Here is a 27,006-nt window from a genome sequence, read left to right as displayed (position 1 = left end):
ATTTATCTCTGAAACACAATCAAAGATATTTTTAATGAAACCTTCTCTACAAAATGCTGCCTTCAGAGGATGCAGTTCCTTTGGAGTGGACTTCAAGCTTTCTACCCTTGCAGATCTTTTTTTAATCAAACAGCAACATTACACACTAACTAAAGTGATAAGTGTGAAAAAGCATAGGAACCCTTTAAGGACTCAAGTAAAACAATATTTGTATTGTTTTTGCAAAGTCGAAAAGTTTCAGATGTGGATAAATGTGTTGCTTTGGTTATGTTGCTACAGAGAACAGTATTATGTGCTCAGAGAAGAGATTTAATTTAAAGAAACTCTTAATTAGGTAATTAGGACAGGATGAAGCTCGTGCTTCACATAAAGGACATGATTAAAAGTTGCATGCAGTGTTTCTCTTACTATGCTTTCTTTTTCTGTTTCTATCGCTTTTTTTTTCCAACTCTTTATGGTGTCTAAGGGTTGGCTCCTTAAATATAAATGGGGAAGAGACAGGAAAAAAATAGTAGTAGTTTCACTATCTTTAAAATAAAACATAAATTTTGCCTTCTTACAGGAAATGCACATCATAGATAATAATAAGGAAATAGAATGGTGTTTGTGGTGGGGTGGAAAGCTTGTTTTAAATCTTTGGTCAAATAGTGCAGGGGTTGCTCTTTTATTCTGTGTATTATGAGGTGGTCCGCGAAAATTCTTGATTAGAAATCATGGTCTACACACATAAAAAGTTTGAAAACCCCTGTTATAGATTATCCTGACAGAATATGCTAATTGAAGATAGTTAACTCCACATTAGCAACATAAATTCATCAACTAACCATTCAGAGACGTCCATGTTGTCACTTCTTCTTAGTCTCTCCATCTTCGTCTGACTCCGGTTTAAACATAAAAGGCAGAACAGTTTCTGAGATTTTAGCGTGCGTGTGTCTCCGTGAGGTAATCAGAGCAGCTAACAAGCTCCGCCCACTGTGGCGGGAGCTGCAGTTCAATTACATTTAAAGGGCCAGACAGAAAACGGTGCGTTTTTGCTAACCCTCAAAACTTTACAACTTTAACAGGCTATATAAACATATCTGTGAGGTATTTTGGACTAAAACTTCACACAGACAATCTGGGGACATGAGAGATTTATTTTACATCTTGTGAAAAGTGAATTATTCCAAGGAATAATTGAGAAAGGAAGGATTTTATTAACATACAATGTATGAAGAATATATATGATGGTATATATCGTGATCATGGTATATATCCTTTGAGATTTTACTATATTGTTTATTTTGCGGTATGTAAATTTATCTGTGTAGCACAGGACTACTTAAAGTTATATACACATAAGAGTGATATAGAAACATGCATGGATAAGAAAGTAAAGTGTGGTCGATGCTTGATGTTGATCGCAATAAGATCGCAAAAAGGAACAGAAGCGTGTGCTCAATCTTATTGAGTATTATCCAACACATTCTCATCCTTCTTTGGCGTCATATAGGTGACGCCATATGACATTTTGTCGAAATACTACGCACATGGCACCCTTTAGCGTCAATATAACACGCACTATTATGGGTAGGTTTAGGTCTCGGGTAGGGTCTGCGTCTCATATTGACGCTAAAGGATTTTTTTTTTGACCAACTTAAGTAGGGTATATTCTAATTTTTAATGAAGATAATGCAATCATGATGACCATGCCAATTATGTCTTATAGTATGTCCCTCAGGCTTAACTTACGTGACTGGTGCCATAGACTAGACCATAGACTGCACACATGTTCCCTTCAAGGCATCAATTAAGGGATTTTGTGAGCAGAAAGGGGGCTTACAATGTAAATGTGCTGCCAAGTTACTATTACAATTTTTAATATTCCAGATTAGTAATATTATATACATTTTTTTTAAAAAAAAAGGCAGTTGACTGAGTAAAATCTCTTAGATGGTGTGTGACTATCCACATCATAAATCAATGTGAAAGGAAAATGGCCAGGATCTGTGCATGACTCATTTATGCACATTATTTGAACGTGGTTAGGAAAATTATAAATATCAAGCTCACCGTATTACATACACTTATGCTGATCCTAACAGAACTGCATTTTTCCATTATAGGTGATTACAACAGGATCCTGCTAGGAGACAGGTGTTTTATGACCCCATACCCTGACCCAAACCCCAGACCAATTAGAATGCAGCTCTAGCCAGGACAAGGGCACACAATAAAATGAACTTTATCCAACTAAAGGGAAGATATTAGTGTCTGAAAAACCTGAGGATTGCACCTGACAGGGCCTGTGACATTGCATGTGCCATATTACACAACATTGGCATTTGCTTAGTTCCTTGAGTTTCATTTCAACAGTTCTTTGTAAAGAAAAGCCAGTTATTCAGTCATCTTTTGCCTGCAATAAGAGATATTATGCAAGGTCAGCAATAGTACTCTGCTGTTCACTTGATAAGACCCTTATTCATCGCCTGGAGTCGTTTAAAGCCCTTTGAAGCTGCACTGAAACTGTCTTTTGGACCTTGAACCGTTTGGTTCCCATTGAAGTCCATTTTTATGCAGAAAAATCCTGGAATGTTTTCATCAAAAACCTTCATTTCTTTTCAACTAAAGAAAGAATGACATGGACATTTTTGGTGACATGGGGGTGAGTAAATTATCAGCAAAAGTTTTTTTTAAAGTGAACTACTCCTTTAAGAAATTATTAAAATACGAAAAAGCCCTCTCTCCTGGCTTTTACACTTAGAAGTGTTCCCTGGTGTTTTAATTAAAGACTCAAATTCGGCATGACCTTCCATTAAAAGCTCTTGTTCTGCTTGGGAGTAAAACTGGGCGTGTCCTTTGGCCATGCTAACAGCCAATAGCAGCGCTGCTGATCACTGTTTCTGCAATCGATACATATCCCCTTTTAAACCAACGCATGAACGCGCAGTTATCTCAGATAACTCAGTCCGGCTATACTAATCATAAACAACAGGAGTGTTCGAAGAACCCAATTAGCCGGATCATGATGAGCACGATGATATTATCTTGGACGTCTCATTTGATCTCGGATGTTTTAAGCAACGTACGAAGAACGGGCCCCAGGTGTAAACAGAGCCTTGTTTTTATTTAGTTGCTTTCCAAAGTTTTAGGGATATGATGTTTGAATTAGGAATATATAATGTGTTAAAAATAAAGTTTTCTAACCCTCTTTCTCTCACTCTCTGTCTGGAGGGAGTCATGAGGGCCTGGTATGCAGCCAGATGACCTCTGGACAACCTCAGCAGGCAGTGGTGTTTGTGTGTGTGTGACAGATTTAATACGCCATCCTACACTTCACTTTCACTTGTATTGTTAACCATATCAGCTGGTTCCCTTTGAGACATGGGTACAACTGGATAAAAAGCCAAGGCTGCTCTCCGTTCTAAGTGTGAGCGTTAGTGTGTGTGTCCATTTTCCCTTCTGGCCGTCTCTCATGTATGTCCAGTCAACAGAAGCTCACTGTCTGTGCCTCTTAAAAGGCCTTTATCGTTGTACTATTTTTCCTCCCTCTCTGTTTTTCTCTCTCATCCCCCCTTATTTCTTTCATGCTGGGATGACCACTGTGTCTGCATTCCTCTCGCATTCCTGCTCCATCACGCTGAACCTCTGAACGCACATGACTGAGGCAAAAACTCAAAGCTGCACCACAAACCTGCCGTTTCAGACCCACATTCATCATTCTCTGCAGTGGTCGTGTCTTGAAAAATATATAATTTTTAAAATTAAGTTGATGTGCTGGGGGTTAATATCATTAACTAAAATCATAATAAATAAAATAAAGATTAAAAAACATTATTTTTCAGCTAGTTGCCAACATTTTCATTTAAGTTAGCTATATAAATAACATTGGTATTAATTAAAATAAATAATACATATTTTTTTACAATAAAATCACAACTAAAATTTTAACACAAGTTAAAATACAAACAGAAAATATAAAAAAAAATACTTAAAGAAGTAGTTCACTTTTGAAAAAACTTTTGCTGATAATTTACTCACCCCCATGTCATCCAAGATGTCCATGTCTTTCTTTCTTCAGTCGAAAAGAAATGAAGGTTTTTGATGAAAACATTCCAGGATTTTTCTCCATATAATGGACTTCATTGGGAACCCAACGGTTCAAGGTCCAAAAGACAGTTTCACTGCAAACTACAAACTGTTCAAAGGGCTTCAAACGATTCCAGACGATGAATAAGGGTCTTATCAAGCGAAACGATCGCTCATTTAAAAAGAAAATAACAAAGTTTAAGTTTTATAAGCTCAATGGTCGCCTTGCTCTGTTCTGTGATGAGCGTTCGTGACTCTCCTGTTCGAACTAGTTCATCAAAATGAACAAATCTTTTTCCAAGTCAATTTCTTCATTTCGTTCGTCGAATGAACCAAATGACTAAATTTGTGCCCTTATGTCTTGCAAAACAGTTTTAAATCCTGCATTAATTTTTCATATGGTATTTTCATACAAGGTTATATATTAATTTTGAGAAGAAAAAAAAAACACTGCAATATGCCCTTTAATATATTTTGCAGTGCTGAAATGATGTGACCCGCAAGAATTTTATAACTGAGAAAAAATATATTTATAACTGAGACAATCATCTCTAAAACTCACTAATATCAGTGCGATTTATCTCAAACTCAGAGGCGATCGTGCTGATCCACGTCCACGGATGGCAGTGCAGCATCTAACACCATTGTGGTTTCTACACTTAAAGGATTATTTCACTTTTGAAAAAACTTTTGCTGATTATTTACTCACCCCCATGTCATCCAAGATGTCCATGTCTTTCTTTCCTCAGTCGAAAAGAAATTTAGGTTTTTGATGAAAGCATTCCAGGATTTTTCTCCATATAATGGACTTCAATGGGAACCGGATGGTTCAGGTCCAAAAGATAGTGTTAATAACAGTTTCAGATGCAGCTTCAAATGTCTTTAAACGACACCAGACGATGAATAAGGGACTTATCATGCGAACCGATCGGTTATTTCAAAACTTATTCCAAAAATGTAACTTTTCTAAGGACAAATGCTAGCCTTGCTCTATTCTGTGAGGCGCGTTTGTAACGTCACGTAATACGTAATTACGTTCAAAAGGTCACGGACGACGTAGCCGAAAGTACAGAATCAAAATCGTCCGACATCGTTGTTTTTCCTTTTAATTCCTTTTTTTGTAAACGGCGTTTGAGTTAGTTTTCACGTTCAACCTATGCGTTCAACTTGTAAACACTGACTCTGTACTTTCGGCTAAGTCGCCCGTGACCTTTTGAACGTAATTACGTAATACGTGACGTAGCAAACGCGCCTCACAGAATTGAGCAAGGCTAGCATTTGTCCTTAGAAAAGTTACATTTTTGAAATAAGTTTTGAAATAACCGATCGTTTCGCATGATAAGACCCTTATTCATCGTCTGGTGTTGTTTAAAGACATTTGAAGCTGCATCTGAAACTGTTATTAACCGTCTTTTGGACCTTGAACCATCCGGTTCCCATTGAAGTCCATTATATGGAGAAAAATCCTGGAATGTTTTCATCAAAAACCTAAATTTCTTTTCGACTGAGGAAAGAAAGACATGGACATCTTGGATGACATGGGGGTGAGTAAATTATCAGCAAAAGTCTTTCAAAAGTGAACTAATCCTTTAAAGTACACAAAAGAAGTGTTGATACTGCTAGCGAAACAACTTTAAATTAATGTTTTACACAACATAAAAAAAAATTCAATTGTCTTCTTTGAAAGTTGAAAGTGTTTTGAAAATTGCATACGTCTAGAATCTTTACATAGTGCAAAAACAGTATGTCAGCTTCATTTTCATGCTCCTAAGATTCAATATGGTGTCTACCCTGACTAAGGTTTTGCTAATATGCCAGCTGGCATTCGCTCCACACAGTGCATTTCTTCCATTGCTGCTTTATATTGGCTGAAATTCCTTCCACTCAAATGAGTCACTTTAGTTGGCATGATATAATGAAGGATAGCAGCACCGGGACATGAGGAGTTACTTCATAAACAAACCTTCAGTCATATTTGCTCAGGCTAATGTCGTAACGAAACACTCAAACACGTTGAATGCAGAAAGGTGGAAGTTTTCTCCATACTTTAGAAAACCAGCACATGTCACAGCACTGAGGTGACTTTTTAACACAGGGTCTGTCTCTCATTAGTGTCGCTGCAGCTAACCCACAATCCCTCTCACCCTTCCTTCATCTCTCAGACCTTCGTTCTCTCCCTCCGTCTCTCTCACAGCCTGGAGCCGTGCCTCAGGAAAAGCCATAATCCCTCAGGCCAATAGAAGACAGATGCGTCCCTCGCTCTCTCAGTCTTTGTGTTTTGCTTTCTCTGCTTATCTCTCAGTCTGACACATACACATTAACACACACCCCGAGTGTCGATTCCCCACACACCCCGCTCTACAGATCTGATCCTGCCTGGGTTTCCAAGCCTTTGTGGTTCCACCTTCCTCCATCAGTCCCGATGTAGAAATGAGGCCCTGTGAAAGAGGATTTGGATGGTGGCATCTGGAGAGCATGTGTGTGTCAGGAGATGAGCTGACCCGATGCTGGACGAGGGATTCCACTGGGGACCGTCGGGAATGTTAAAGGGATACTTCAGGGTTTAGCATTAAGCTTTGTATTAGTAGAAACCCTGTAGTATTTTCGAATTACCATGCTCATATTCCACTGAGACGAGAGATTTAGGTATTTTTTTGTCTGGAAAACATCCTCCGATGACGCAAAAATCGCCATTTTGCGTCATCTGAGGATTTTTTGGCAAGAAGCTAAACATGGTCTGTCCTGCATGTTCTCATCCAGCCCATAGAGGGCGATCTCACTCACAGAATGAACACATAATGTCGGCCATCTTTTTGGAAGCTAAGCTAGCAGGCTCTTGTTCTGTGGTGAAAGCTGAGTAGTAGGGGTTACCATCCTCTTTTTCCCGGACATGTCCGGCTGTCGATGTCCGGGATCAGCTTTTGCTTTCTGCAGTCGCCGTTCATTGTTTACATGCACAGCTTTTGTTTCAATCTAACTGAATTCATTGCGATTGGTGAATCTGAATGTAGTGTTTACATGAACGCTAAACAAGTGATCGGTTGATGTGCGTTTTAACATTGATAAGAAAATCCCCGCTCCTCCGTGAGAGATACGAGACTGGTGGGTTTCACAGGTGTCGCTCATCGGTAATCACGCCACCGGCCTCGCGTCGTTCTCCCGCGGCCCTCACTCGTCCCGTTCGCCACAGTAAACATGAGGAATGCCGACTGTAGAACGCAAAAGCCAAATCCTGGACATTTTGGGCGATCTCGAAACACATTTTCAGGCAGACTCATCACGGAGACTTACTAGTAGCCTAGACTTGTTGTTTAACTACTGCGCTCTGTTACCGGTAGGCGTGGCCTCCTAGGGTAGTGAAGCAAGTGCATTCTGGGAGTTGTTGTCTTTCATCCACATAAGCCAAAAATACATTTTCTGGCTTTTCTCAGTCTAGAAAGCTCCAATTTCAAAAATAATTTCACATTTCTTCAACATAAATGACCCATTTTAAAATACACATTCATCTTTCCAGAGGTGAAGTGTCCCTTTAAGGCTTCTGCTCCTCTCGTCTGTCTGTGCTGAGGGTCAGTTTCCTGAACCAGACTTTTGAATAATGGCATGAGGTCTAGTTCACTTATTCTTGTCAAGAACTTCCCACTTAGACAGGAAAAGACCATCTGACAGACATTTAAACTGTGACCAGTCACTTTTAAATGCCTTTAAAATACATAGACTAACCAGCGACTTTATTACATTTAGCTGACGCTTTTATCCAAAGCGACTTACAATTGCTACATATGTCAGAGGTCGCACTCCTCTGGAGCAACTAGGGGTTGAGTGTCTTGCTCAGGGACACATTGGTGTCTCACAGTGGATTCAAACCCAGATCTCTCACACCAAAGGCATGTGTCTTATCCACTGCGCCATCACCACCCGATGTGTGTTAGGTACACTTTTTTGTCGTTCTTGTCTTCAGAACTGTCTTAATTCGTGTAGCATTGATTCAGAAGGTGCTGGAAACATTCCTCAGAGACTTTGGTCCATATTGCCATGATCTCATCACACAGTTGCTGCAGATTTGTCAGATCTGAACATCTATGATGTGAATCTCCCGTTCCTCCACATCCCAAAGCTGCTCTAGTGGATCGAGTGCCTTTATCCGTTTGAGTGAAGTGAACATGTTCAAGAAACCAGTCTGAGATGATTTGAGCTTTGTGACATGGAGCGTTATCCAGCTGGAAGTCATCAGAAGACTGTACACTGAGGTTATATAGAGATAGACATGATCAGCAACAATACTCAGGTGGGCTGTGGTGTTTAAACGAAGCTTCATTGGTACTCAGGAGCCCAACGTGTGCCAAAATACCATTACACCACCAGCCACAGCCTGAACCGCTGATACAAGGCAGGACGGATTCATGCTTTCATGTAGTTTATGCCAAATTCTGACCCGACCATCTGAATCCTGCTGCAGAAATCGAGACTCAACATTTTTCCAATCGTCAATTGTCCAATTTTGGTGAGCCTGTGTGAACTGTAGCCTCAGTTTGCCGTTCTCGCTGACTGGAGTGTGTGTCTTCTGTGACACAAAATAGTTTTCAATGTTGAAAACCATTTTACTGCTTAATACTTTTGTAGAAACTGCTATTTTTTTTTAGATTCTTTGATGAATAGAAAGATAAAAACACCAAACAAAACAGCATTTATCAGAAATAGAAACATAATAGATGTCTTTATTGTCTCGTTTGATTGTTTAATGTATCCTTGCTAAATATATGTAATAATTTCTTTTAAAAATAAATTCATAAAATCTTACTGTACTTACATTTTTGAACAGTAGCATAAGAAATTCAAATACTTCAGAGATATTGAGAAATATTTCAAATGTGTTTTTAAAAACTGTATGCTACAATTACTTTAATATTGTTCCCCTTGTGATCCATTTATGTTATAACAAATCTGTTCTATGCCCTAAAGTTCATATTTCAGTCTGACTCTGAATATATTAGCGCACATAAAAATGACCAAGACACAGTTTCCAGTCACACGACTTTAATTTTTCCATATAAAAATATCACTCTCATATACAAAACAACCATAAGACTCGTAAGAAAGCATGTACATGTACATCTCAGTGCTTTCACTGAAAGCAGAAACCTCTCCAACTCCTTCACCTGTCAAGTAACAGATCGACATTTCCTTGGGAAACTTTATCACACCACAAGGGGATTGGCTGACTAACCGCCGTCAATTGACCTCTCAAATGGGTCATTGCATTCTGCCATTGAAACTAATATTCAATTTCAAAATAGAACATGAAAAGCTTAAACGACAAGAACAAAGAAAAATAGAAATGATTGATTTGTTGCTTCATTTAATCTGTTTCGGAAAACATCTATCTTGATTCAATTTAAAAGAGGCGTTTGCATTCGTCAAACCAATAAATTACTTGTTTAGACTGGTCTAGGCGAACACTCGGACTTCGATTGTCGGAAGAATTTGTTTTACAAGAGCAAATATTTGAACAGATCTAAACTCAAAGAAAATGCTTTTAAAAGCTCAACAAATAAACCCTGATTCGCATGGAAGACAAAGTGCTGGATATCAGAGCAAATAAAGGAGGATTACGTGTGAGCAAAGACAGAAAGAGAAAGAATGACAGATGGAGAGGAAGAAATACTGTACCAACATATGTTGCTGGGACAAGCACAAACAGCCTCTCTGCATCTCTGCTAGATACACACACACATTCACAGTCCAATCCCAGGTTCAGAGAGGCAGTATTGCACACAGCTGACCTCCACCTGAAGAAGTCTGTCTCTGGTGTCCTCCTCGAGTCCTGAGGCGATCAGAAGATCCTGACTCAGCTCTCCGTGGCTCCCAGGCGGATGTACGATAGTTTCCCCGGAGCCGCGCTCAGGCTGGACGCTCCGGTTTTGAAGAGCACAAGCTGATGACCTGCAGAGAACGAAACTGTGTGTGTGAGAGAATGGACATTTCCTGCTACAGAACAGCAGACGGAAGACCGGATGAATGGGACGTGAGGAACAGGACATGGGAGGAAGAGAAACGTGAGAGTGCTGTGGATCTACGCCAGAGGTGCGGTCACATTTCCCATTGTTCGGCGGATTTTTGTGTCATTTCAATAGGAAACATCATGATTGGGAATTTCACATGATGACATAAGATCTGCTCACTGATTTCACAACGGGTTCAAGTTAATTACACTGATTGATGCTGCGTTGACCATCACTGCGCTATTGAGAGTTTTGCCTGCAAAAATTTCGCTAATGTGACTCCACTTTAATACCATGTAATATAGCCGGATCCAACCAAGTGTTGGATCATTTTAAGCCAAAATCAAAAACAAGAGGGAATAATCTTGACAAATGAAAACTCAATATCTGATTTCTTTTAGACAGTAATGAGTTTAAAGGTACAATATGCAGGATTTTTGCAGTAAAATATCCAAACACCACTAGGCCAATATTATATATTTTGTTTACTTGATTACTTACGATATCCAAAATGTTTCCAACTATTTGTAAATCGTGAGAAAATTCCGATTTTTAACCCTCTGGGGTTGTTCGTTTCAGAGTCACACTCGGGGTTTTCGGGTCCAAATGGACCCAAAGGGCGGGATTCATATTAAGAAAAAAAAAATCATGATTTTTTTTACTCGTTTTTTATATTTTTTATTTTTATTTATTTTTATTTATTATTTGTTAAAAATATTTATTTATTTATTTATTTTTTATTTTTTGTGTGTGTGTTTTGAGAAAATTTAAAAAATGTATATATATATATATATAATTAGTATTAATGCAATAATTATGACAAAATTTCCCCCCATTGAACATAATAGAAAAAATATTGAATTTTTTTTAAAAAAAATTTAAAGCTGTATTTCATTTTAGAGTCAAGCCTAGGCCTCATAAAAAGCAATTTTTGAAATGAGATGGATGCCATCTGGTGGACAAACTGAGCATTTTAAAAATGCAAAAGACATGTATAATCTGAATTTTTGGTGTGTTTGTGTATAAAAGTGTGTGTGTGTGTGTGTCTGGATGTGTCCGTTTTGCACTCTTGATGTTTTATAGATTCACCCCTTCACTGTTGTGTGCTTTTTTTCAAGATCGTGGCTGATTTGTAGATTGTACGCACAAAAAAGCTCAGTATTTTCACATTTTTGCCAATTTCCCATTCATTTTCTATGCGGGTCCATTTGGACCCGAAAACCCCAAGTGTGACTATTTTTTTTACAACCACTTAGACTATTCACATCCCGTCCCCAATTTTTTCGGGTGTCCAAATACCAAATACCAACAAAGTCACCAAATTTCGGACCATTCCGAGGAAGCTGTGATTTAAAAAAAAAATAATAATAATTTTTTAAATTCCATTCCGGTCCATTTGAGCCGAACAACCCCAGAGGGTTAACCAAGGAAACGGGGCGTGTGAGCAGAGGTGAGGAGTCGCCAGTCAATGACGTCATTTCCGCGTTACTCCCGGTTTCCGCCAGGTTTGACCTCGTACTGCAATAGTAACCATGGCGACAGACGTGGACAACTGGATCGATTATGCCCGTTATGCGTGCTCAACAGCGTGAGCGTCCCTAGCAGGGTTTTGTTCAAACATTATGGAGTATGGCAAGCAGACTTTGAGACAAAAAGAGGACTAAAAACGAAGTTCACCACGTCCGCGACTAACTTCGAGTTGGCTGAGACGTGAGAGTTGTTACAGGTGAGCAAATCAATGTATATAAAACTAATCAATGTTATATATTTAAACATGCTGACAAGTTAGAATATGATCTGTATGTTAATCTCTAATGTTAATCTAGCTTAGTCTCAAACAGCCAACAAACAACCAAACTAACAACATTCAACACACAAATGCAGTTTAGTGTGATAGTGAAACTGGTAGAGCAAGTGAAGCAGCGCTGCGTTACCTCAAGTTTAATTCTTCTAATAAACTGACCTGTGTGATTAATTCAGCGTGTAGTTCAGCAGAATTAAATGTCCTAATTCCTTTATATCCGCGGGACTCGCGTTGCGTGTGACGCTGGTATACGTCTAGCAATCGCGCCCTGCTTCATACTACGGTCAAGTTTAAAAACCTCACTGTATTCACTTATCCATAAAAGATCCAACAGCTTGACGCGGAATATACCTCATTAATATACGCCTTTGTTATTGTAAGAGGTTAGCGACCCCTGGTGGCGAAACAATCTTGCATATTGTACCTTTAAAAGGAGAACCTCCTTCAGATTGTTTAAAGTCGACATTTCTGTGATTAAAGTCGAGTCGACCTCGAGCTGAGACTAAACGCGGGTTGCCTGACACAGTGCTGCCCACAAGGCTATTGCTCCTACATAACAGCTTATTTTTATCAGTTCTTGTGTCTTTGGGGTCGTTATCTTTCTCTTAGATTTCTGCTCGTTAGTAAGTAAAGATAACATTTATATGAATGCATTAGTGAGAGACCATTTGCGTGTGAACTAAGTCTCTCTAATAGTGTAGCTGTGGGTTTTTGTTACTAAGAAATATATGCTAAAACCTTTCAGTTTCTAAGCTATTTCATTCATTAATCACAGAACAGTGTTGACAATACACTTCTGTGCTATTGAATGTTTCTGTGTGTATGAATTACTGTCTGTATTACAAAGCAGCAGCGCATTAGTTGAGCTTTTAGATTAGCTTGCATATACAATAAGCTGATTAAAGGGTTAGTTCACCCAAAAATGAAAATTCTGTCAGTATTTACTCACTCCCATGCTGCCCCAACCCCGTAAGACCTTCGATCATCTTCGGCACACGAATTAAGATATTTTTCTATTCAATTTGAGAAGCGGATCACTGCTACATAGGCTGCCTAAGGGATTGAAACTTGACGGCCCAGAAAGTCAATGAAGAAAATGTTTAAATATACCATGTGACGACAGTGACCCAAGTATAAGTTTATCAAGCGACGAGAATACTTTTTGTGCGAAAAAAACAACAAAAATAATGACTTTATTCGACTACTCCTTTTCTTCCTTGTAGGCCTGAGACGAGAGTTCAAGTGCGAGAACTGAACTGAAGTAGTTTGAAGCAGATCGCCGTTCTCGCGCATGCGTCGTGGAAAGGCCCAGAAGGAAAAAAAAGGAATAGTCAAATAAAGTCATTGTTTTTGTTTTGTTTTTTTCGCTCAAAAAGTATTCTCGTCGCTTGATAAACTTATAGTTGAGCCAAAAAAACATTTTCTTCAATAACTTTCTGGGCCGTCAAGTTTCAATCCTTTAGGAGCCTATGTAGCAGTGATCCACTTCTCAAATTTAATAAAAAAAATCTTCATGAAGATGAACGAAGGTCTTACGGGGTTGGTACAGCATGGGGGTGAGTAATTAATGACTTTTCATTTTTGGGTGAACTAACCCTGTAAGTGCTTCCGAGTTGCAAAAATGAGCTGGTTAGTGGGTATGAATGTACTAAGCTGAGCTACACATAATTAAACAGTGCGACAATTGGCAACTTCACCTGTCCACGTGCTCTGGTTGGTCAAGACGAAGGCCCGGCACTGAACGTGGCTCTCGCACACGTCGACAGCTTCATGAACGCTGAAGACTGACAGCAGGCATCCGTCGTGCTGATAGGACGGCCAGCAGCGGTAGTTCTCTGCTGCTATCGAGGCGTCTAACACACGCTTATACTCTGAAAAAAGAGAGAAAGTCATGTAAAAATGCTATTCTTCAAAATACTGCTTATACATATTTGTTATTTATGGGAAATGGCCAGATAGTAAACCACTTAATTTAATTTAATTTAATTTTTAATTTAAATATTTATTTATTATTTTATTTTTATTTTTTTATTTTAATTAAATTGTATTTATTTTTTTATTTTTTTTTATTTTAAACAATATTTATTTATTTAAATTTATTTATTTTATTATTTTTTTAATTTTTTTTTAATTTAATGTTGTGTATTTTTAATTTTTATTTATTTATTTTTAAATGTATTTATTTTATTTTATTCAATTTAATTTAAATTAATTTTTAAAAAATTATTTATTGTTTTCTTATTTATTTTTATTTTTTATTTTATTTTATTTTCTGAATGTCACTCGTAAGAAAGTAAATCTTTCATGTTCAATGGTTTCTGGCCACAATCTGACAGCCCCCATGACAGCACTGACACACACTGCTCAATGAATCAAACACATTACAACTGTCCAAGAAAAGCATAGTGTGTGTATGTGCGTGTGCGAACACAAGCTCCTTTATTGAGTTAACACAGGGGCTGTCTTGTTCTTTGACGGAGAAAGTCTTCAGGCTGTCGTTAGTCAGAGTTTGACATGTGTCTTTTGATTTCTTCTTTATGTATTACTTCCTCCAGAACTTCACTCACACACATTTCCAACACCACTCAACGTGACCCCGAGCACAATACATGCGGACAGTCACAGTCAGAGGAAAGCCAAGAGAAAGAGGGAAGCTGATAAAAAGAGAAAACGGCTGATCAATAGAGAGAGAGACGTGAGGAGTGACGGCCAAAAGAAAATGAAACACACGCTGTCCCTCCCTCCCACACATTCATCTCGTTCTGTCGCTTATCTCTGCACTGCCTGTCAACTCTTCAACACTGCAGTCCATCACTGCTGAGATAAAGAAACCAAAGCCATGCTTCCAAACCTCACACTGTGTCAATGTTCACACAAACATCTGGACAATACAGCAATGTCCTTATGACGTTACCAGGTGAAAACTTGGAAACACTAGTTTAGGGTCCAATTCTCACTATTATAACTTATTATTATCATGCATACTAGGATATTGGCAGTTTATCAGTACTTACTGACCTTATTAACTATTAATAAGCAGTAATTTGGAGTTTAGAGGCAAAATTCATAGTTAAGTTAGTTAAGAATTGGACACTAAACTATAATTTATATGATCAAAATCTCATTCTCGTCATTACCGTAATGTAATGATTAATGGTAACATTTATGATTTTTTTAATATTATTATTATTTTTGATATTGATTTTCTAATATGGTATCTTATTTTAGAGTAATTCAATTATTTTAGTTTTATTTAAATCAGCATAAATGCAATAAAACACAGCAAAGACCATAAAACAATGATGTATACATTTAAATTTGAAATTTTAATTAAATGTATATAATATAAAATTAAATAATATTACAATATTTTATTATATTAATATTACTAATATTATAATTAATATATTATAACATTATAATCCTACTAATAATGTTAATATATATATATATATATATATATATATATATATATATATATATATATAATAGTATTATTATATTGAATATATAATAGAATATATATTCTATTATTATTGTATTAATATTATTAATATAAATATAATATTACATATGGAAGCATATTGCATTCAGTTGAAGAAAAAAAAAATCTACTCTGTTTTTCTGAATTAAGGAGTTAGTTATCTCAAAATTACAAGATAATTTTTCATGGAAAAAATGTTTTGCTCTGTTTTTCTGAATTAATGACTTTTGAAAACTCAGAAAAAAATGATCTTGTAATTCTGAGATAATTAACATGTTAATTCAGAAAAACAGAGTAGATTTTGTTTCCTCAAGTGAATGCAATACGCTTCCATACATACACATCCCTGTGACTCTACAAATAATCATTTTAAGATATGAATTGATAATATAACATGTACTTATTAAAAAATAAATATAACATAATTATTACAGTATATTATTATCATAGTATTACTGTAATACAATAACAATATATGTTAGGTTACTGTAATGAGAATTAGAGGGGATAATTGTGATTAATAATTGTAAATCTCTCATTTTTCACAATGTTTTGAGTGCAACCTCCTACCACAATAATAATTGTCAATGAACATTAAACATGTTAAACATATATGATTGCTGCATTACAATCATAACCAATACACTCTAAAAAATGCTGGGTTGTTTCATTCCAAATTTGGGTCAAATATAGACAAACCCAAATGTTGGGTTAAAAATGCAATTAAAAAATGTACAGTTGAAAGTGAAAGTTGAAAGTTGGGTTGAAATTTGAAATGACATTTTTAACCCAACATTTGGGTTTGTCCATATTTGACCCAAATTTGGGTAAAAGCAACCCAGCATTGTTTAGAGTGTAGGAACAATAGGAATTAGATGGATGAATGAGATATCACAGCGGATGGGGTTATAAGAGACCACGGCTGGTTATGATAATACAGTAACGTGTAAGTTGAGACGTGGAGAGTAACTAATGAGAACAGAACACTGTAACGCTGCCAACATTCACTGATGTGTGTTTTTACTCATAAAAATGTGCAGCTGTCTGTTTCTCGTCTCGGTCATGTTGTATCAAGTCAACATTACAAGACGTGATTCACATTAACACAACATACTGTTTGTAATACAGAACGCATGACATTACATTAGTGAACAGGGGCAGCTGTTCTCTCTCAGATGAGAGGAAGAATATATGTAGCTGTCCGTATGAATTCAACAGCTGCGACGAGCTCAATTTGGGGAAAACGGGCGCGTAGCAACAATCTGAAAAATGTGTGTGTGTGTGGATGAGGCACATTTACAGTAAAATGAATATTAATAACATGATGTCCCGTTTGGCTTTAACCCTTGTGCTGCATTAGATTTTTAACACCGTTGAGTGCATTAAGGACCAAAAATGGCCACATATTAAACATTGCCTAAAATATTATATATTATTATTATTTTCCACTTTTACCAAGTTAAATCTTTTAACCAGCATCAGTCCTCATCATAACTACCAAAAATGTATTCAATTTCAGGATTTTAACCCTTTAATTACCAGTTTTGTTTGCGAAACCATCGATTTGTATAAGAGGAAAAAACACAAAAATTCAATTATTTTCAATAAACTAAATGCAAAGAGAAAACTTTAGATTTGGATTATCACAGTCCCACTTAGAGACCAAAAATGGCCACCTATTAAACATTGCCTATTGCCTAAAATAAGGTGCATTTCCACCCATAGGGAATAAATATGTAGTGACGTCATCTGGTGGAATACACTATATAATGCAAATATAATGCTTTTGCTTCAAAATGAAAGGATGTTTGTGCAAAAATCATGTTTCATGTATTACTGACAGCCTTAGATTTAAACAACGTTTTAATGGGTTTCAATGGGCCATTTTTGGTCTTTATGGTGCTGAGTGTTACTATTTGATCTACACAGTGTGTGTTATACATATTTTGCAAAATGGGATCACATTTTTTACATGTATCCAAAAAGTCACAATTTTGCCAAATTTTATACCATTTGCATTAAAACAGCCAAAATGGTCAAAGAAATTAAACTGCAAAAGACCAAAAATGTCCCTAATGCAGCATAAGGGTTAACTGATTTGCCGAAAAGGCAAACAGACACTAACATCGACCCGGCTGACAGAGAACATCCGGCAAACTTTCTTCTAATAACACAAGATATCAAAATAAGCACAAAAAAACATCAGTGATATATCTAGGGCTGTGAAACATCTTTTGCATATAAAAATACACACACATGCATATTTAAAAATGAAAAATCAAAAAATGTGTTCTATATACAAAATATTTATAAATAATATATAAATATATATACAGTATATGCATGCAAATATTTATTAATGCATGTGTGTGTAAAATAATTAAACACAGTACACACATATATTATGCAACCACAAACTTGTATTTTAGTTGCGATGAGTTTCACAGCCCTAGATATAATCTTAAATGTGTGGTAAGAATAAAAAGATGATTGATTACGTCTCAGACACAGATATTATTCTGAAGTGTTGCCAAATTGTTTTAGTTGGTCGTTGATCAGACATTTTTTAAATGTTGCGACTTGTTTCAGAACGTCCAGATAACCTTCAAAAATACTTTTACATTTCACATTTTACATTTATTCATTTAGCAGACGCTTTTATCCCAATGAGAACAATAGAAGCAGTGCAACTAACAGTAGGACAACAATACGCAAGTGCTCTCGGTTTACTCTCTCGCTTTTTTTTTTTTAAGAAACATAATGTTTGCAAAATAAATAAAATGGAATGTTTCCTTAACATTGGCATAACCAATAGCAATAACCAAAAATGTCTTTAAAACGTTTCATAACTGGATGTTTTGAACATTCAGAAAAAGAAATGTATTCATTACCAAATGGGAACATTAGCAAAACATTCAACTTCTGTTATCTGGGAAAGTGGTCTGCATGTCCTCGTCTGCAGAGCGCCCGTAAACAAGACCCAGCAGGCAAACCTGCATCACTTCCTCATCTAAGATCCTCAAACCGGGCTGACCACAGTACTTCGTGACGTTCCTCTTTTTCTTGCTAATGCGCCATTAGGAATAGTTCACTTTAAAAAAAAAAAAACTTTTGCTGATAATTTACTCCACGTCCACGTCTTTCTTTCTTCAGTTATAATGGACTTCATTGGGAACCAAACGGTTCAAGGTCCAAATGAGAGTTTCAGTGCAGCTTCAAAGGGCTTTAAACGACACCAGACGATGAATAAGGGTCTTATCAAGGACCCTTCGAGTCATGACTCGAAAAAAGATTTGTTCATTTTGATGAACGAGTTCAAACAGTAGAGTCACGAACGCGCATCACAGAACAGAGCAAGGCGACCATTAGAGCTTATAAAACTTAAACTTTGTTATTTATTTTTTTTAATGACCGTTCATTTCGCTAGATAAGACCCTTATTCATCGTCTGGTGTCGTTTAAAGCCCTCAAAGCTGTCTTTTGTAACTTGAACCGTTTGGTTCCCATTGAAGTCCATTATATGGAGAAAATCCTGGAATGTTTTCATCAAAAACCTTAATTTCTTTTCAACTGAAGAAAGAAAGACATGGACTTCTCGGATGACATGGGGGATAGCAAATATCAGCAAAAGTTTTTTTTAAAGTGAACTACTCCTTTAACAAGACCGTTAAAGACCGTTGAAGGACGGCTTTGATTTCACGCCAACCGCGCCAGTCTGCGTCTCCACAATCCAGCCGTGGCTCCTTGACATTGTGCTGATTGGAAGTGAAACAGCGATGGATACGTTGTCACGGACCGCATGCCTCTGGCAAATATGCTGACAATGTGGTCATGTACTCGAAAAACGATCCATTCTGTGGACAGGATCCGTCGGGATAGAGCTGTCAATATGAGGTTTGCAAACGCTTCTGGATAGTGTCTCGGATGGTTTGTCGTTTTTTTAATGCTCTTTGAGAAGGTTGTAACGTAAACTCAAGGCCTCATTCACAGCACTGTGACAATGGGCCTGATAAAAGGAGAAGAGGCTTTAAAAGACTCGAGCTAACTGTGTACTGCAAACGTCCCTCCCGACTACTAGGCCGTAAATGTCGGAATCTCTGAGTCTCGTTTTCCCTCTTTCGCTCTTCAGGGATATGGCTGGATGGGCTTTACTGACGTGATTCACTGTTTCTCCTGGAAAGAAGGGCTTTGAATGAAGGTGACTGGGCAAGCTGCCTCGATGAGGTCTTTCTGAAGAGCGAGGAGAGGGAGGGACGCACGAGGCAAGAAGCCTGTAAAGAAGAGCAACTATTAGACTCTTTATTGCCCTAATTAATGCTTTATGGAGCTCTCGCTTTCTTTGAATGTTCCTGCGAGACGCTGGAGGAATGAGAGGGAAGTCGATGCAGTCGGCCAGAGGCATGCTGGGCTTTTAATGCGTGTTGGGCAGGAGTGAATTCTGTAGGGAAGCCCTGTCTGTCTCCATGCAAACTCACAGCGCTGCCAGAGGAGCCTGCTTTACGAGAAGAGCTGAAACCCCAGGCGGCGAAGAGAAGTGTACGAAGGCCGGTTCACAAGAGCGTTACATGACGTTGTAAATACTATAGCCGATCCCATTTATAGACCAATTTCGAGCCGACGTCACAGTTACGTCACGGAGGCGAAACGAACGGACAACTGGAGGCGGCCAATGCAAACCAGCACAGATTCGGCTGAATAATAAGGAGCTTAAATTATTATTATTATTATTATTAAATGTCATCTTGTTGTGTTGTTGGGTGATAGAATCGATGAAAAATGATTTCTCTTTCCACTCTAGCGCCTGTCAGATCGTCCATACATTGACCTATGGCTAAGCCACACCCTCAAACGCGATGAGCCAATCACAGTGCGCAGCTAACCCAATACACACGGACATTCTCTGCTTCCATGTCCATTGAATTGCATTGCGGTTAGCCAATTTTCATTTGTTTTTTCTTGTCATTTTTAGTTTAAAATGGTCAAACGGTGTGCATGGGGTACAGAAATTTTTTTTATTTTTTTTTAAATGACTGAGCTTTTTGAAGTTGATAGAGTCAGCAACGTTAATTTTCGAGAACCAGCAACCATACCTTAAAATCCCTGGTAACAACACCAAATTTGGCACACAATAACGTCAAAACCAAATTTATACGATTTTTCTCCCAAAAGTTCACATAACAAAATACTCACCAAGACAGACATTTTGAAATACTGTAATTCTGCGTGTAACGGGATCGGATCTGTCAGTCGGCGTGAGTAAGATCGTTTTTCATAGACAAATGAAACGTTCTCCTCTCAGAAAACATACAAATAAAGACAATTGTATATGTTAAATTGCTATTTTGAGCATTGGGATCGCTAGACAAGGGCTTAATGAACTCATTTTTGTGAAATCGACCAAAATCTATTTTTCACTTGTTTCGCCTGTAGATCGAAATGATCCTGTGCGCATTCAGACTCCTTTTGCCAGCACGGGTCACAAATCTGGTATTGAATGTTCATCATTCTCATAAAATTGTACTGGGGTGCGTTTCCCATACAACTATGTAGTTCGCTGCTTCACTAGTATGCATCGTTGGAGAAATCAACTAGCTAGTCACGACTGTTTCCCGAAACCCATTGTCGCAAAGTATCGTTCAACCACGTTGGTTTCGCACGTGGTGGAGTAATAACTACTTTTAATGAAACTGTTTGAGATCAATTTCAGTTTTGAGATCTGAATTAACGCTAGATTTGTTTTATATAAATTACAGACATGTCATCTGAGGACAATTTCTAATTGTTATCAGTTATTTTGCTTTATTACCAGACTCAATATTTGGCTTCTTCTTACATAGTAGAGCACGTTCGCACATGCGCACTCTTCAAACACGTTACTTTAAATCTTAAAACGAACAGACGTAAATTACATTTGTATTTATTCTAAATAAAAGGCACCGGTTGTACTGAATGTCAGCTTGCTTATTTTGCTCAAGATAAGGATTTATTACATCCAAATGTGTTGCAATATAGAAACAATGCCTCTAACCACAGCTGTCGTTCAAACCACCCAACTTTGCGATGCTGTTTGCGAATGTTCGTTGGAACGATTGTTTCGGGAAACACCGACTCGTTGAACTATGCTGATAACGACGGAACTTGGGACCGTAGTTGGCTAACGATGCTTTCGGGAAACGCTCCCCTGAATGGTTCGTCAATGTACCTAATCAGCAAAAAAGTGATGGAATAAAATAGCATTTTTCAAAATTGGTATGAAGCATGATTTTTCTAGTTAGTTATAGTTAAACGTCAAAATGAGTGGCTTAACGCAGCACAGAACTGTGAATGAAAAAGACAGCAAAGACAGCTGGGGGTGCATGCGAGTGGAAAGAGTTAATATCTCTGGAGAAGATGGCCCTTTCTTGCTTAACGCTCTCATCTGTCAACAAGTGTCTGCTTTAGACTGCCAGTGGAGCATGGGGACGAGCAAAGAAAGAAAAAGAGAATATGAATGTTAAAAACGGGTGGAGCGAGTAGGAAAGAGACTGAAATGGCTGTTTTGTCCGTCAGGAACGTAAGCAGAGCTTCTGCTCACCAGTTATATAAACTCTAATCTTCTAAATCTCCTCTCATTTGTCCTTACATGAACACACAAACTCTCTCTCCCTCTCTCTCTCTCTCTCTCTCTCTCTCTCTGCTGACTGAACAACTGGTTAATTCCGGGGAGATTTGAGGAAACCCATTCAGTGCCAGGATTTGTCGTTCCAGATTGACGGCATTTACGAGATGAGCACAAGAACACCAGTGGGAAACCCAGGCCTGGGTCTTAAAGAAAGCTTTGTGCATCTTTTTTTGTGTGTGACATAATTTTGTCTTGTTTTCCACTAAACGTCCTTAAATCAAGATCCATTAATATAGTAAGTCTTGTTTTCTGAAAAAATCGGTCAAAATTAATTGAGTTTAAAACGACAAAAAAATCTGCCAGCTTGTTTAATCTGCTAGTTTATTTTGTGTACCCCATCGGCAGAAAACTTTACAAACAAAATTTTGATACATGTTTCAAAACAGAGCACCTTACACGACATTTTCCCTGCTTAACCCTCTAAAGGCCATTGCACACTGAGTACGAAATTTTCGTATGCGTTTTTTCGTGTTCGTCAGCCTAAAAATTCGTCACGCACAGAAACCTTGCACACTCCGATGTCCGATGCGTATTTATTAAACCTTTTGCAGGAAAAAACGCCAAAAATACAAAATGGATTCGTCAAGCAGTGAGGATGATTTTGTTGTCCTCTCTCTTATTGAAAAGAGAAGAGAAAATATTACATCCATCCAATCCTGAAATTGCGCAACTCCTTATCAATGAGTTGCGAATTTATCCCGAGAGATTCAAAATTTACCTCAGATTGTCAGTGGAAACGTTTGATGCTTTGGTGCGATTCTGGAGCCACATATTAAAAACAAGACCACCAATTTCCGTGAACCAATCAATCCTGAACAGAGTCTGGCAGTGTGTCTAAGGTATGGACACACACGCGCGCGCGGCCCGGTGGAAGCGCAGGGTAGACAGAACAGCTGTATAGGCTGTTATATATAGTGCCAAAATAATACATTATCGAATTGGCTGCTCTATCACACCTTATTCGATCCGAAATTTCAATCTGATTGAAAGGGGAGGTTTATTCCTTTCATAATCCAATCGAGAGAAGAGAACATACTTGATCGAATTGAAAACCGAAACTGAAAGCACTACGCATATGTGCAATGATGTGCGGAACGAGCTCCATAGGCAGTAAACGAGCTCCCCCCGGCCCTGAATTGTCAAAAAACCTCTCAAAATGCTGGCTGTGGATGTGAAAAACGCAGAAAATTGAACCCGATCCAATTTTTTTTATGACGGACGAAAGTTTCGGAGGCGGTGTGCAAGCGTGATTGACATAACGTGAGGTCGATTTTTTTTTTTTTAACGTGCAAAAATTTCGGATGCGAATTTCGGACTGGATGGCCTTAAGACCAACGGGAGCTCCGGCGCTCTTAAGAAGACACACGGCGTTTGCGTGTGCAAGTGGCTAGCTCAATCATTCTTTTTGCATTCAAAACCAGAGATGTTACATGTTCAGATCAAGCCTCCAACATGCTCATGTTGCGTTGTTTTCACCCTCTAATGAGTCGTACAAAAAAACCCCACAAACACGTTTACAAAAAACCCCCACAAAAATGCAATGCACGTCTTCGCACACATGTTCTGTAGATAGTTACGTCTTCTGATGGCTCATGGATGGATCATGTTCTGTGCACTATGACCCCAGCGTGTGTCGCATGTTGTGACGTCAAAAGCTGCGTCATTTGACCATGCGTTTGACTCCCATCTGCTATATGTAGTCCCTCCAGAAAAACGCGATTATGCGATCGCTGAATTCAATGCAAAATCAGCCAAAGTCCGCATATTTATGTGGGGGCCGCATTTTTTCAAATACGCCGCACTTTCGCCGCATAAATTGCCGATTTCCGTGCAAAATATGCGGGGTTTGCATAATTTCATAATCCTCGCATTTTCGTTGCAAAAAAAGTCACATGTATCTTAGCAGAAAGTTGAAAAATGTTGCGTTTGCTTCATACAAGAGCAGCCATTTCCCCGTTTCCATGGGAACGTTATGAAGTGACGCAATTACGCGACGCCAGACAGACTAAACGGAGGCGATTGACACAAATCGAACTCGTATAACTGTCTGTCACACGTTCTACCGTCACATCGTTACTTAATAAACAACATGAGATAAAAGAAGTAGCATCAAACAGAAATTACCCGCACACATGGGGCGTTCGATGCGCACATATAACACTGCAGAGAGTTCAACAGGGAGCGCGCAGCTCTTAAAGGGGCCACACCTTATTTACACTCGTTACAGTCTGAAATAAAACAAGATGAGAAATTAAATATTCCCAGCACTTTCTATGATGTAGTATGCTTGCTTATCAAAGGAAGTAATAAGAAAATGACTCTTACATTAGCCTAGTGAGAACAGGATGTTGGGGGAATCACTTTTTTTTCTCTTTTTCATCACACCGCAATTTTTGCAAGTTCCCTCAATTTTTGCAAATTCCTGCAATTTCATCGCATAAAATTGCATAAATATCCCGCATATTCCATTGCATTTTTAAAGAAAACGGGCCGCATAATCAATCAATTTTTTGCCCACAACAATCACAAAAAAACTCTGCGTTTTTCTGGAAGGACTAAATACTATTATGGTAAATGTTATATATAAATCGCAAATTTTTTCACAAATTTTTGGAAATTACCACCACAAAATCAGTCATTTTGATCGCAAAAATCACAAAAAAAATATCGTGAAATCCTGGAGGGACTGGATATGTTCCTTCTTATCGTTACTGTCTTTTTACTATTGGTTCATTTTATCATCTTTTTCTCGTTTAGACACTCGCAAATACAAGCACATTCACACACACACACACACACACACACACGTGCGCAACGTTATTTCAAAACGAAAGTACACGGATGCGCTGAACTCTCCGTCTGCTCATCGGCTTTATTTATTTATTTTATATTTATTTTATTATTAATTGTTCTGACAGGGTCTATTTATTTTATATTCTAACTAATTCATTGTTCAATCAATATTCAAAAGCAAAAGGTTATCTGTTTGACCACAAATGTAATTGAATATTTTACATGGCATTTTTACCCCCTTTTTTTTGAATGAGTATAAAAATGAGTGTATCTTAAAAAATAATTTATGTAAACAGTTCAAATCAATTCTGTATAGTCTTAAATTGTTTTATGCACGTTTTTCATATTGACAAGTTTGATGTTGACAGTTCTTATTTTTTTGTATTGAATAAAATATGTAGATTTTTTTAAAATTGTTTTTCTTTTTGTTTATTGCACTTTTGAGATATTTATCTAGTTACTATTGATTTATTACAAACATAGCCTTCCAACTGGGAGAGTAAGGATTATTTTGATGTATGGCATATGAAAATGCTCAAAAGAATGACAGCACAGCATGTAAAAATAGATATACTCTGGTAGAATTCTTCTATGGCATGTCATAAAGGGTTAAGTAATAATGAATCAAGATATTTGTATTTGAAACCGAGACTAAAATAAAGAGTAAAAAAAGTATGTTTAAACTGAATATTGACTGTACATAATTTAATCTTTACAAATGTTAATCTGACTTTAGTCTCTTTTTAAAACTGGTGTAAAAACTGGACGTAATTTTAATCAAACTATTTTTATTTAAACAAACAGTTCCAAATTCATTTAAATATTAAAATAGTACACATTTCTCATTTTGGATTAGTAAATGAGCTCATTGCAGTGCATTCTGGGAGTACATAACTCTGTTGAAGCACATATGGTGCCAAGCTAGTATCTTACAAGGCCGAATAACCAAGGCCTCCCATTTCGAAGAGTATTAGAAGTGCCCGTCTTGCCTTAAAATGCGAGCTGGCTTTTGAAACAGAACTGCCTTTTTGAATGAGCATCTGAATTGGTCATTGGAAAGTGTTCAGTGATGTCAACGGTCAAGGTGTTTTGGTATCTGTCTGGGTCACTCACCTGTTTTGTGTGTCTGCGTGTTATTCTTGAGGTAATGTCCGTTCCTGTAGATATCCAGCACTTTTTCGAGGTGAACCAGAGTCTCGTCGGTGCTCCATATCAGCTCTCCTGAAACACATTCAAACAGCATAAACATCCCAACTATTAACGGTTTACATTCGGTCATTAGGAAAACATTCCTACGGAGTGATGCTGAAGTGGGCGTTTCGTGACACGGGGAGGGAAAGATAGGATCGAGTCTGGGCCACCCACGCTACCCGCGGCTTCACGGACTGTTGTGTCCCAGATTTCAAACGCTATCAGACATGCCACTATACTGATGAACATGATGATAGAGCGCATCAGGAAAGGAATTAAGGCCTGAGACAAAAGGCATGCCGACGGACAGAAAAAGAAATGTCGGGATGTGAAGAGGAGGAATGTTTGAACAATAAAATGAAGGGGCGCATAGACTCCTAAAAATATAGGAATGCATTAAACAACTTTAGGGGTGCAGTGAAAAATATACGTTTGTATTGTATTTGTAAATCCCAAATCCCAGCGAAATCCCAGTGAAATCAAACTCACCTGTAGAGTTGACGATTTTATCCAAAAGGGGTCTCAGTGCTGAGGGGGCACTGTGAGGTAACAAGTAGGTGAAGAAAAATCTACAAAATATGGAGAACTATGTCAACATTTCACCTTAAATGCACCCTAAAACACACAAATAAAGCACAAGTCGTCTCAGATCTCAGGCCAGGAGCACACACACCTGTAGGCATTGTAGAGGTTCCTCTTTTCGTTGATACCCTGACAGCGGCCCTTGTGGCAGGGGAGGGTGAAGTTGCGTGCGGGGAACTCCATGAGACAGTCTGAAGGAGAAGACGGGGAGCAAGGCGTCTCCTCAACACTGGCGTCGTCCAGGTCGGTCACTTTCAGCACTCCCCCCACCAGAACGAACTGCCGTGGCCTGAAGTCCAGCAGGGTGACGGACCCGAGCGGGGAGTGGGACAGATAATGCAGCAGTCTCATCAGACTCAAACAGATCTGCAGAGAGCAACGCATTACTTTGTATTATTGAATATATAATGGAAAGGTTGTACATT

At 38.0% G+C, this 27,006-nt stretch overlaps 1 protein-coding gene across 2 annotated transcripts in view; it reads right to left on the bottom strand.

The window, feature by feature from the left end:
* Positions 1–9,085: 9,085 nt before the first annotated feature.
* Positions 9,086–27,006, bottom strand: part of pkdcca (protein kinase domain containing, cytoplasmic a) — a 42,963-nt gene continuing 25,042 nt past the window's right edge. The window contains exons 3-7 of one of the 2 annotated variants that reach the window (XM_039690590.2): positions 26,673–26,947; positions 26,489–26,568; positions 25,922–26,029; positions 13,569–13,742; positions 9,086–10,008 (exon numbers count right to left, since the gene is read on the bottom strand). In XM_039690590.2, the coding sequence (XP_039546524.2) occupies positions 9,914–10,008; positions 13,569–13,742; positions 25,922–26,029; positions 26,489–26,568; positions 26,673–26,947 (732 nt within the window). In that variant the 3' untranslated portion in view covers positions 9,086–9,913. Of the gene's footprint in view, positions 10,009–13,568; positions 13,743–18,943; positions 19,626–25,921; positions 26,030–26,488; positions 26,569–26,672; positions 26,948–27,006 lie in introns of those variants that run through there. The other variant, XM_089117316.1, reaches the window with a different exon arrangement.

This window comes from Pimephales promelas, chromosome 11 (assembly GCF_988280905.1).
Source record: "Pimephales promelas chromosome 11, fPimPro1.hap1.1, whole genome shotgun sequence".
NCBI lineage: Eukaryota > Metazoa > Chordata > Actinopteri > Cypriniformes > Leuciscidae > Pimephales > Pimephales promelas.
Note: the sequence above shows the minus strand (reverse complement) of the source record. Positions and strands in the feature narration are given on the sequence as shown.